The sequence below is a fragment of the Branchiostoma lanceolatum genome, chromosome 19 (genome assembly GCF_035083965.1).
Source record: "Branchiostoma lanceolatum isolate klBraLanc5 chromosome 19, klBraLanc5.hap2, whole genome shotgun sequence".
Classification (NCBI taxonomy): Eukaryota; Metazoa; Chordata; class Leptocardii; order Amphioxiformes; family Branchiostomatidae; genus Branchiostoma; species Branchiostoma lanceolatum.
Window position 1 is genome coordinate 2,164,715 of NC_089740.1, and position 13,102 is coordinate 2,177,816.

Here is a 13,102-nt window from a genome sequence, read left to right on the forward strand (position 1 = left end):
GCCAGTGCTACGTAGACGTACCACTGGCCTTTGACGCTAATGAAGACGACGTCAGTGTCAAGGAAGCCTGTCGCATAAGGTTTTATGCTTCGGGTTGGGACGGCGTCAACCTTCGAACTGAGGCGCAGACTGCCCTGGTTGCCGTAAAAGATTTTCAGAAAGACAATAACAAGGAGATGTCCATCAATTTTGGAAAGATCACCCATGCACCTGTCATGAACGCTGGTGTCATTTCCCCCCATATTTTCAACGGATACACCCCACAGGTCAACGTTCAGGTATGTGTGAGTTTCATTATAAAATCACATATCTAGTTGTGATAAACAATTATCTATCAATAAGAGCATACTTACCAATCATTTCCAATACTAATTCAATTGTATCAGACACTAATTTGAAAAACAACAACTAATGGCTGAATGTACATTTAATAGTCACTATTACAAAAAAACCATTGTAGTGCACAGTCAATGTATTTGACAACATTAATTCCTTATAACCCATACTTAAGCTAGAATCTGCCATGTTATTGAATATGCCATCTTAGTAATGGATTTACCATTAGTTTATTCTCCTACCTAACCAATGGATACTGGGCAGAATAGTTGTGCATCTTACATGATCACTATATTCATTCATTTTTGCGACAGGTACGCACAGTCGACACCATTACAGGAATTTGTGTCTCATGGGGTGACCCTCACGTCAGTACATTCGACAAAGAGTAGGTTTATCTATGTATACCTTCAGTTTTCCTTTTATTTGAATAATCTATAATCTAAATACTAAATTGAAGGTGTATACGGTACAGTAGAGTAAACATACAGTTGTCCCCTGTCTAAAAGCTTTATATTCAATTGTTGTAAAACACGTAAATGTTGACACTTTATCTTTTATAGTTTCATCAGGTTGGTAGAATATAGGGTATAGGAGATTCTTTTTAAACAACCAGGTAATCTCACCTGCTAACGTTTCGATGTCTATAAGACACCTTCTTTAGAGCTTCTGACTGGTGTAATGCTTCTTACCACTATAAGTAGCCGATGTAGGTGGCGCTTTTGCGGTGAGAACACTGTCCCAAACGTGGCTAAGCTTGTATCCCCCATCGTCTCGGTTCATCACTCGAGGGGGATACAGGCTTAGCCACGTTTGGGACAGTGTTCTCACCGCAAAAGCGCCACCTACATCGGCTACTTATAGCGGTGAGAAGCATTACACCAGTCAGAAGCTCTGAAGAAAGTGTCTAATAGACATCGAAACGTTAGCAGGTGAGATCAATACCTGGTTGTGTAAAAAGAATCTCCTATATCCTGTTGGCACTTTATATTTATCTTTTTCAACATGTAGCATTTCCCCCCTTCTTTATTCAGTTTTCCCTTATTTTGTAATGCTTAGCTCAAGTTACGTTACGTGTTTTTTCTATCTACCTTATTTGATTTGATAGTGGCGATTGGCGTACAGTAGACGTACATGCGATAGATGTTGGAGAATTCCTTTTATACAGAAGCACTAAAGAAAATCGAGTATTCCAGGTAAAAAACTATTTTTCTTCTGTTAATCAAAAAGCCTTGAAGGAAAAGATAGCCATGTATTCGCACCGTATGTACATTTGAGGATTAATGATTAAAAAATGATATAAAGATTAATAATTTCCTAACAAAATAAATATGCCCTGTTATGTACCATTGTTCGTTGGTTCAACTAATCGACAAGGTACCAAATTAGCATATTTTACTATAATTGATATGTCATATGCAAAAATTTTTACTGTTTTAGAAAGCCTCTAATTATGAAAAGGTCAAACCAAAATATAACCATGATTGCAAAATAACAAGTGGTTACATCGCACAGTGTGCTTTAAAATGCAATAATCTTATCTCCAGGTGCAAGCCCGTCATAAAATATGCAATGTCAACAAAGATATCTCTTGCAACTGTGGAGTGGCTGTGCAGGAGGGTAACGACGCCGTAATCGTAGACAGATGTAGCGGTACATACACGTATCCTTCCTACAAGACCGCCAATGGAGACCCATTGTCCGATGGAGTTATAGTGAAACAAGACGCGGATGGAAAAAAAGTCAGGGTTAGTATATATTAAAATCAATATTATCTCGATTTGGCAAAAGACAAGTCTAGAAAATTGACAACTAATAAATGCCTTTCTTCACAATTGTTGATTATTGGATGGGAAACGAATAGGACTACGTAGAATTGGAATTTACCCTGAACTTACGTTATTGAAAGTTTTTCATATATACTGCAGATTACAATGCCCTCTGGAGCAAGTGTCATTGCAGAGCTAGAGGTCACTTGGAAAATTTGGATGAAGATTACCATCTCCGCCCCTGGGATAGACTTCGGGCACACAGAAGGACTCTGCGGGACTTTCGACGGGGATCCCGACAACGACCTGATGATGCCGGGCGGCAGGCTTATTAACTATCAGACCTGGCCGAATTGGGAGCGAGAATTATCCGAAGGTTGGAGGTAGGTGTGTCTTATTGGACATAATTCAACATTACTGGTCTTTATTTTGGCATTTTTCTCGTGATTAAAAGGCCATGTTTTCTTGACAATACGGAGGACATCCTTTTGCTTAACCAAAACTGATGCAAACGTGCAAACAAATTTTTAAAAAAATGGCCAAAATAGGTGTATTTGTTATGAAATCAACGTTGCCAGGAAGGAAAAACAAAAGAAAAAAACCCCGGGTTTGACAGACCGAAATATATAGATTCTTAATTTTTGTCCGTTAAAAACTTCTTCTTGGACTTTGGAATTGACGTTGGCATTTATTATACGTTTTTTTTTTAATATTCTTTTGCAATTAACAGTATGTATTCTTCTCTCTTTGAAACGATTTACACTGTGCTTTTTACGATTTTCACTGTCTATAAAGTACACAAATCTTTGGTTTATTGGATTTTGCTGCAGTTAAGGTTTTACTACTTACTAACCGTCTGATACAATCATTTCATTTTCATTAAAAAATAATGTTGGTATTTTTCTTAAACCTTAGTATCGAGAAAGGAAAAAGTCTCTTTGATGTAGAATGTCTTCCGAAAGTTGCAAGCAGTCCTCTTGCAGAAAGTCAATACTGTACCTGTAAAAAAGGTAAAACTGAGGAATGCGATTGGACCAAGGCATGGCGGCAAAACTCTTTAGCCGGAGTCGACACGGCAGTGAACCCAAACAAGGCTAAAATGAGCTGCACTACACGGGGAAAGAGAGATGTTCAGAACATCGAGGAAGATCCACTTCTTTACAATGATGACGTAGACGTGACGGAGTACGAGTTTGATTACGGTGAAAACTTCGAACCGGTGGTTAACGACGAGTGGCCGACTCCTAACCTGGGGTTAACAGAGCAGCAGGTCAGGGACTTCTGTCAGGAATCTATCTGGAACTTGACCATCGCCGAGGTTTGTCAGGACGTCTATGGAGTGGATATTCTGGACGGAGTTGATGCCTGCATGGGAGACATAAAGGTGAAGAACATATTCCATGCCACCAGTTGAACATTGCCCGACGCTCCGTAGAAGTAACCACGTCCATAGGCGTGGCCTGTTTTAGTTGTTACCTTAGCACAAAGATTACAAAATCAGGTTGTGATTCATCTATCTGCTACCAATGACGAGTTTGAAATTGACTATTTATCTGTATTAATATTTATTTTAATCTGACATACTTTGTAGAGATATGTCATACATCTGCCACCAAGTTAAAGGCTAAGATTTTTTAAGATGATGCTTTGATACCAGGTTGTCAGCATGTCTCGGCGACTGTTTTTGTGTAGTATTGACGTCCACTTAATGTTTGTAGGCTATGGAAGACTTGCAGTTTGCAGACGTTGTTGTGCAGCTAGTCAGGGAAGACTGTGCTGAAAAGGCTTACAACAATGTTAGCCTGTACGAGACCAACGAGAACGGAACCGCGGTGCCTCCTGCTGTCATCTCTCAAAACCTGTGCCCGCGCCAGTGTAGCAACCAAGGGGTGTGTTTGAATGGCAGTTGCGAGTGCTTCAATGGATTTGCATCTTCAGACTGTTCAATTCAGATCGGCAGGCCACCAGTGGCCATGCAAATCCCTGCTAACGGTTTGTGTGACGTCAGACGTCGTCCCTGTATGAAAACGTCCTTCTTCGCAGATGGAGTGCTGGATTCAGAGAACCTGAGATGTAGGATCAAACAAGTTCAGGTAAACACAGTGTTTCCTAAATACTGTCCCTTCAATCCACTCAGCGCATATGTCACTGTTTCTTGATAGATTAGCGATGAGTCTAGAGCCAAATACATTCTTCGTAATTAATGTAATGGCAACGATGATTTTAGATAAACTGTATTAGTAGTAGATAGTAATATCAGAGAAAAGTTAGACTTACCGTGCAACTGAGAGAACAAAACGTTGAAACAAGAAATCAATTGACTTGATATTGCTTCAAAACAAGTCGTTTATAACGTTACCGTGTTTCAGAATTGCACAAATTCTGTTTACCTAGTTTGCCAAATCGGTAGCTATACCAAAGACCAACAATCCAGTGACGCCTATTCTCTAGCTACTGAAGTAGTTTCACCTTCAAAAACATCAATGGCTCCCTCACTAGAGTAATATTATAGAAGTAAAATCAAAACCACCACATATTTTCACATTTTCAGTATTTTCTTATTACGATATCAGGTGAAAATGCATGCGTGCGCTGATGTCATCCACGATCCATTTAATGTTTTTCCTCTGGCCCTATAAAGAAATCCAACGATTAAATCTATCTTGTTTTACCTTTAAGATAGAAAACGGGCAGTTGGCGCCTCTAGAATCAAGTGGCCGATCTGAGGCAATTTTCCGCAGCTTTGCGGAGGTCTCGTGTCTCCTGCCAAGGTCACCTGTACGCCTGGGGACTCCTGCTACTAACGAGGGCGCGGTGGCTCATGGGATGCTCATCTCTGTTAGTAACGATGGAGAACGGTTCAGTGAAGAGTTGTTCTTCACCGTGTATGACTCCGTCTGTCAGGAGTGTACTCGGGGAGGGGACTGCACGTGGAAGGTACATATAATTTACACTTGCAAGCATTTCGAGTATATCTAATTCTGTATCTATATAGCCGGTATAACCGCCCTTCGGTGTAACACACAAGCTTCGCAGGCACGCGGCGCCTAAGCAGCTTACGGCCTGTCACACCTAGCCTTTGCACGTCTGTCTGCAACCGTTCTTTGAAGCTATTTGGTGAGGATGTTTATACAGTATTTGATGGCAACGAGTTCCATTTTACTATGATTATTGATCTTGGAATAGACGAATTTTTAAACACGTAAATCCTTGGTTGATAACTCTGGTACTTAAAGACATGGCTATTTCTTTTACTTTTCTCTGCTGGTACTAGATACTTATCAGTCGGTCTAGAAATTTTATTTTCTTCTGTCTGCAAGTGACATTCACTGCAAATCCGTTTTAATTTTGGTGACACTAGCAACCCTTTCGTAGCTGTACAGAAACTAGCACCTTGGTTCTGCACTCTCTCCAATTTAACTTAGTCACTGTAATTCAGTCAAGTTTATATTAACAATTGCTTCTTTATTTCTGTTTTCAGCCAAACACCTGTATTATCAGAGGACACTGCTTTGGAAATGGAGACCCAAACCCGGACAACTGGTGTCAACAATGCCTGACAGACTTGTCCAATACAGCATTCTCTGATCGTGCAGGTCAGATAACAACTCATGCTTTGAAGTTACTATTGCACTCAAAATATACTATTTGAGTAAAGATTTCTCTACTTTCCATCTACAAATTAGATCATACTGATTTCGTATGTACTTTATTTTGTTCAGTCAACTACCCTCCCAGGTTCACAATGGCCTCTACCACGATAACTAAGCTTGCTGATGAAAGTCTTACCATTACTTTGGGCGCCGAGGACCCAGAGGGCAGACCCGTAACGTTCCAATCGGAATCCCCGAGCGGCCCAACCCTTGCCCTGCAGCCGAACGGGGAGCTGACATGGAGCGGTGACGATAACCAGACTCTCTTCATTAACATCACCATTGAAGACGAGTGCGGCGCATCATCTGAACAAACGTTCCAACTCACCACAATGGCGTGTCCTTGTGAGAACGGAGGGTCCTGTGTGCCCGATCCCAACATGCCCCGCGGACAAGGCTTCTACACCTGCGTGTGTCCTGGGTACATCGGCGATTTGTGTGAAACTGAGGTGAACGAGTGCCAGTCCACCCCGTGTGTGAACGGAACATGTACCGACCTTGTGAACGGTTACAACTGCACCTGCGCGGAAGGATACATCGGAAGTCGGTGTCACGTGAGCGCTGACAACAGGTGCGCCCTAGACCCGTGTTTTCCCGGGGTCTCCTGTACCAACACAGGGGGCGGGAACTATTCGTGTGGACGGTGTCCGCCGGGATACGTCGGGGACGGATACCAATGTGATGGTCAGCTGATGTTCTTTAAAATGTGATTTTTTTGTGCCCTCCAATATGGAGAGATATACATTTATTGGAAGTTATCATTTCATCAGCGTCTAAAGATTAGTTTTTACCTTACATTTAGTTCCTTTAAAACAGAGTGTTTTTCTTATCGGCAATTATATATATTTCTTATTTCATAGATATCGACGAATGTGCCAACGACACCCATGGATGTCTACATGTCTGCAAGAATCAGCCGGGGACCTACGAATGTACCTGTACTGACGGGTTCCTCTTGATTGCTGATGACTGTCTAGGTATGAAAAAATGACGTTTTTATTTTCTTCTTCATACATTTCTATGATAATCTTGCTGATATGAAGCCAAACTATCTTTTAAGCTTTGAGCTCAGGCCCTTGGTATCATATCAAAGCTACTATTAAGTGCCCTTTTCTTATCTGGTCCAATAATCTGATACATCTTTTTTTCGTGCTAAACATGAATCTGTCCTGCTGGCTGTGTCATATTTTGTGAAGATATTATTCTAGTCAGTTTTTTCGAAGTTGCAACTTTTTTTTCGTCCTCTACATAGATGTGGACGAGTGTACATTTGAGATAGACGAGTGTTCTCACGACTGTACCAACACAGAAGGATCCTACACTTGTGGATGTCCGGCAGGCTACGAACTCAATGTGGATGGAAAAACATGTGACGGTAGGATTTTACACTGTAAAAATTCACCCAATTACTGGGATTTCTTCATTCATTTTTGTATCAGATACTGTTACTGTCTAATGTAGCTTTTTTCCTTTAGAATAAATGCAAAGGTATATAGAGTGTCATTGATTCCATTTCGGCATATATGGAAACGGTCTGAAGTACAAAATATCAACCGTGACTCTATAAGCTTTGGATTTCATAATTACTATCGCCAGTGTGAATTTTATAACTTTAAGTCCAGTTTGAGTTGTATCATAATATCCTACACTATTTTTATTTCAGACGTGAACGAGTGCACCAGCGCCCCCTGCCAGAACGGAGGGGAATGTCAGGATGGAGTAAACCAGTACACCTGTTCCTGTGCCCGCGGTTGGGTTGGAACACACTGTGAAGAAGGTATCGTTTGTATCATAAAGTATTTCGATTACTTGCTTTTCACACTTCTATAAGACCCCCTTTTTGTTTGATACCTTTAGATGTTACGGGAATTCCCTAAATTGCTAATGAAATCACATCGGTGACTTAATTATGACGCCATTCGTTATAACGATATCAAACTTACAGAAATCATTAAGGTTTAAAATTTGATGATTATACACCATACTGTTTGTTTCCTTGATTTCTTCAACCCCTTTGTTTCAGACATAGACGAATGTATCCTGACAAACCACGGCTGTGAGCACCAGTGTTTGAACACCCCGGGAAGTTACGGATGCTCCTGTCCGGCAGGACACGTTCTGAGTGCCGATGGCAAATCGTGTGAAGGTAAGTAGAACATTATGCATTCATTTAAATTTCATATGAGTGCACGTATGCTGATTTTCTTCAACTTAAAGCTGTGAATTGATATCTAGACGACTTCAAAAAGTCCAATAGAAAAAAAGAAGAGAGATTTCTTTGTTTTCTGAGTCGACCTGAAATTTACATAATAAAGAAAGGGAAATTCAAATGTATCAGGCATGAAGACATTAACGTCATCAAGATTTACTTTATACTGATGAACAAAATTTTATATTATCATTCTATGATTGTGAGAATAAAATTGTAACTTGTTAAAGTAAGTGACAACATATATGAAGCTATGACAAACTTTGTTTCAATGCATTAATAATTATTTCTCTTGTTCCACAGTGCAAACCGGGGAGCCGTCGGGTGCTCAAGCATCATTTGGGGCGGCTATTGCAGCTTCCGTGGTCATGGCTCTTCTGATCGTGGTAGTTGTTTGAAGGTGCCAGATCTAAGCCGCTCAAACACTATTGATGCTTATTATATTTCACTCTATACTAAACATTTTGGAGTGAAATATATTGTTTTCCTTGTTTTTTCTCTCCTCCTTTTTCTTCTGCTAAATCTTTGAATCGATTTATCTGTCGTTTCGAACCATATGACCTGACATTTCGAACAGTTTTGTTTTTCTACTTTTATATGGGCAAAAGGTGAAATTGTCTCCGCCGTCAAAGTTATGTCCAGGTTACCAAGTTTTAAAACACACCATTTTCTAATGATTTGTATAGGAAATTTAGGCTTTTTCCGTAACAATATGTATAATTTGAGTTCCTGTTTCCCACTATGAAAGCCACATGATATGAGATTTGGTATGTGGCCGCCTTGAGCATTATATACCCAGGCTTTCATTAAAATATTGGCATACATCACTTTTTAATTGCTTCTAAGTAAAAAAAAATCTTCTTCTATTAAAACCAAATTCGTATCTTCTGAAAGAGTCCATACATGAATCGGTGTCCCATTCAGAGAAATCTTTCTGTAAATAAAGTAGAATAGCTCATGCTTGGGATGCTGTAAATTTCTCATTTCACAAAGTGGTGTCCCTAGAAAAGCCGATCCTCGCATATTTTTCAAAATCATTGTATTCAGCGGAAGTGTTTTATAATTGTCAATTATACATGCATCGGAGTAAATGTTGAATTGTTTATTCTTGTATAGTATTTTGTTGGGTGGCTGTCTAGTTTACAACGCGTTATAAGCAAAAAACTGCCGAGCTTGGAACGAGATGACAGTGAATCTTCCACAAATTTCCAAACTAAAATATTGGCAACCCTTAATATTTTATGAAAATGTAGATGAAGATAAAGGTGACTATGTAATTTTTTTGGAAATACAGGGCCATGAGATTTAAATTTGGAATTCAAAATCTATATTATCTGCCTTAGCAGACTTTTCATTGCCTTATGATTCCTTAACTTAACTTATCTTAACTTAACTTAACTTAACTTAACTTAACTTAACTTAATTTAACTTAACTTAACTTAACTTAACTTAACTTAACTTAACTTAACTTAACTTAACTTAACTTAACTTAACTTAACTTAACTTAACTTAACTTAACTTAACTTAACTTAACTTAACTTAACTTAACTTGCCTTACCTTACTTTACCTTGCCTTGCCTTACCTTGCATTACCTTACCATACTCAACCTTACCTTACCTAAACTTGCCTTACGTTTCCTTATCGTACCATATCTTACCTTACCATAGTATAATTGACCGCATCTTACCTTACCATACAATACCCTACCTTACCTATTTCTATGAACATTACATTATCAAAACTTGATATACATAAATATCAATCATCATACCAACAATATTATAGGCTATCAAATTTAGATAATGTAATAAACTTTATATTCATAATCATCTTCCTACAAGCTTTTCGTCTACACTAAGACGGTGTATTGCACTTACTTTAGCATAATCCCAATCATCATACCGATATTAGCATAGGCTTTCTTTTAAAATGTAGGGAATGTAAGGAATATCAAGTTAGTCCAAATTATCATACAAAAACGATATGGGCTCCCAGGTAGCCTTAGAATGTAAAGTGGACTTAATCATCACATACCAATAATTATGTAGGCTCTCTATTGCCCTCCTAACTTAGAGCAGTAAACTTTATCATAGTACCAATCATCATATAAGCTATATTATTGGCTCTCTATCAACACTCAGTCCATTTTATGAATTTATTATCTTATTAGTCATCATACTAACGCAAGTATCGGCTGCTCATTTAGTATTAGACTTGGCGTAGAATTTTATTATCATACTAACTTATAGTCTAAGCTCACCATGTAAACCTATATCAATTTGTCCTGCTGGGTTGGTGCAGAGGTTGCAAGAAGAATTTCGGTTACCTTTGAGTTGACAGCTAGTGTTCGTGATCGTTGAACTCCCTACGATGGCATTGCTCTATCTTGTTTAGCTTAAAATACGAACTCTATTATGCTAATTTCGAAAAATTCAAAACCTGTTCTTCTGTAGTACCATTTATCGCCAGAGTTGTTCAAACTTCATCATTTTAAGAGGCACACAGACAGAGCCGAGGACAAAATGTTACCCATAGTAAGAAATCCTATTAGTTCTTCAGAAAGGGAAAGTGCCATTTCAACTATTTTTTTCTGCCTGATCAACGCTGTGTTAGGATATATTTAAATGTCTATACTTAAATCTATGATGAGACAATGAGCAAGGGAGACCTTATAATGTCCACTTTAGTCTTTCATCTTGTAGCGCAACAGAATAGAATTGTGCGACAAAAAATGGCAAATAAGTCTACAACAGATAAAAGTAAAGTCACTTTGCTTGACCGCTTGCTTAACGCGGTTAAAGAGAATAATGGGCAACGATTTTGTATATTCTGTTTACTCACAGCTTCTATAAGGTATTATGCAAATATATGATTTGTATCTAGTTTGTGGTGCAACAGTCTGCAGAACACAAAGGAAATAGATAAACAGTTAGGTTCATTGTTCGAAAACTAAAGTAAGAATTTAAGAAGTTCAAATGATAATCTCAAAAAAACCTTATGTTGTATTCCCTAAGGGATCGGCATTTAAGCCCAAGGAAACTTGACGAATAAACAGAAATTTTAATACAAAAGTTATGTTTTTTCCTTTATATCGGCATCGATATGAAATAATTTATCCTTTCGTTTTGCGCTTGAACAAATGTGATATAAAATATGTCAGTCCATATTCTGTAAAATAGAAGGCAAAAAAAAAACACCTGCATATATCTAACATTTCATAATATCGTTCTTGAAGATGCTTCTGTTGAAACTGACAAACCAAAGATTTTTTTCCTACATGAACCTAACGGGAATATCTATATAAGTTAGAACCTTAAAAACGTGTTCACGAAAAGGGTTCTAACTTTGCAGGGCAAGGGACACCAACAACACAACTTGTTTCTAGGTAAGGGAATTAGAGTGACATTGAAATAGTCAACAAATTAGCAGAGATCTTAGTAAACCGGTTTAACAACAATCACCATGACAAAATTATTAGAACAGAATCTCCGGGCTTTTATGATTTATCGTCTTTATTTTTCTTCAAAATTTGTTGGTGCCTCTAAAGATTGTAAAAATCTGGCCATCTGCAGCAAAGGGTGGTGGAAAAAGAGACAACGTTAACTTCCATAATCACGCCGGGTATTCTACGACCGCCGCATTATGAGAGTCATCGTAACAATGACTTGTTATACATGACGCAGTGTTTATTGAAATAGTTCATCTTTCAGTTTGCACTCTATCTAGCATTGAAACAATAACTTCCATTGCACCATTCTCTGTTAAAAATGTATTTAGATCTACATTTATTAGATACGTTTTATTGAGTTTGAGGAGCGGTGATTCGTTCATCATACATGTAGCTGTTTGCAAGTTATTTCCGTACACATTTTTTACTTGAATTTTGAATAACTTGACATTGAACATGTAGAACAGTACCTCTGATGAAAAGTGAACTATTATCTCTTCAATACTGTGTTGTTATGTGTAGATTGGCAAGATGTACTCTCTTTGTAGTCTAGCGTCTTGTAATAAAATATGAAAACACCTGTGCACGTGGAATAAAGTTGAAGTCATGGTCTCACATATCCCTAGTCAGTGTCATTTCTTCACCATTCTAATATTGCAAATAATTGTGATTATTTACAAAGAAGGCAATGTTTTATTCCACAACAACTCAAAATTCAACAACTATCACAAAATTCTAACGTGTACCAAGGAAATTTGGTAAGGTGTTATGCGAAAGCCATTCAAATTATATATACAAATATACTTAAATATAAGTTTCAATAAAAGAAAATCAAACATAATGAAATATGCTATCTATGTATACAGAGTTAGACAGGGAGTCAGGAAGATAGTCAGACAGACAGACAGGGAGTTAGACAGAGGGTAAGACAGACAGAGTGTCAGAGAAACAGAGTCAGACAGAAAGTCAGACAGAGAGTCAGACAGAGAGACAGGAGGGGGTCAGGCAGACAGAGAGTTAGACAGACAGTAAAACAGACAGACAGAAAGTCAGACATAGAGTCAAACGGAGAGTCAGTCAGACAGAGAGTCAGACAGAGAGTCAGACACACAGAGAGTTAGACAGAGAGCAAAACAGGTAGAGAGTCGGGGAGAAAACCAGACAAAACAGAGGTCAGACTGAGAGTCCGACAGACGGAAAGAGAGTCAGACAGAGAGTGAAATGGAGTCAGACAGCCGGACAGAGAGTCAGACAGACAGAGAGTCAGACAGCGAGTAAGGCAGACAGAGAGTCAGGAAGAGAGTCAGACAGACAGACAGACAGACAGGGAGTTAGACAGAGCGTAAGATAGACAGAGAGTCAGAGAAACAGAGTCAGACAGAAAGTCAGACAAGGAGTCAGGCAGAGAGACAGAAAGAGAGTCAGGCAAAGACTAAGACAGGCAGAGAGTAAGACAGACAGTAAGACAGACAGACAGAAAGTCAGGCATAGAGTCAAACGGAGAGTCAGTCAGACAGGGAGTCAGACAGAGAGTCAGACAAACAGAGAGTTAGACAGAGAGCAAAACAGGTAGAGAGTCAGGGAGAAAACCAGACAAAACAGAGGTCAGACTGAGAGTCAGACAGCCTGACAGAGAGTCAGACAGACAGAGAGTAAGTGAGATAGTCAGACAAACAGAGATTCAGA

General features: G+C 38.8%; 1 protein-coding gene and 1 long non-coding RNA gene across 2 annotated transcripts; both read left to right on the forward strand.

Moving 5' to 3' along the window:
* The first annotated feature begins 1,455 nt into the window (after window positions 1-1,455).
* On the forward strand, window positions 1,456-2,482 carry LOC136425423 (uncharacterized). Its single transcript, XR_010754031.1, has 3 exons — window positions 1,456-1,532; window positions 1,884-2,084; window positions 2,265-2,482. It is a non-coding gene; the product is annotated as an uncharacterized lncRNA (long non-coding RNA).
* Window positions 2,483-3,029: 547 nt separating this feature from the next.
* LOC136425819 (von Willebrand factor D and EGF domain-containing protein-like) lies at window positions 3,030-9,398 on the forward strand. The gene is made up of 10 exons (XM_066414759.1): window positions 3,030-3,489; window positions 3,824-4,198; window positions 4,785-5,042; window positions 5,587-5,701; window positions 5,828-6,442; window positions 6,619-6,735; window positions 7,011-7,133; window positions 7,422-7,535; window positions 7,782-7,904; window positions 8,271-9,398. Exons 1-10 carry the CDS (start codon window positions 3,205-3,207, stop codon window positions 8,363-8,365), a joined length of 2,220 nt encoding a protein of 739 aa, XP_066270856.1. The 5' UTR covers window positions 3,030-3,204; the 3' UTR covers window positions 8,366-9,398.
* The last annotated feature ends 3,704 nt before the right edge of the window (window positions 9,399-13,102 follow it).

What these genes read in the sequence shown, in the direction of transcription:
- LOC136425819 (XM_066414759.1), top strand. Translation starts at nt 3,205, where the DNA reads ATGAGCTGCACTACACGGGGAAAGAGAGATGTTCAGAACATCGAGGAA. An exon ending in TGGAACACACTGTGAAGAAG is followed by an intron (nt 7,536 to 7,781) that starts GTATCGTTTGTA and finishes CCTTTGTTTCAG; the next exon opens with ACATAGACGAATGTATCCTG. An exon ending in CGATGGCAAATCGTGTGAAG is followed by an intron (nt 7,905 to 8,270) that starts GTAAGTAGAACA and finishes CTTGTTCCACAG; the next exon opens with TGCAAACCGGGGAGCCGTCG.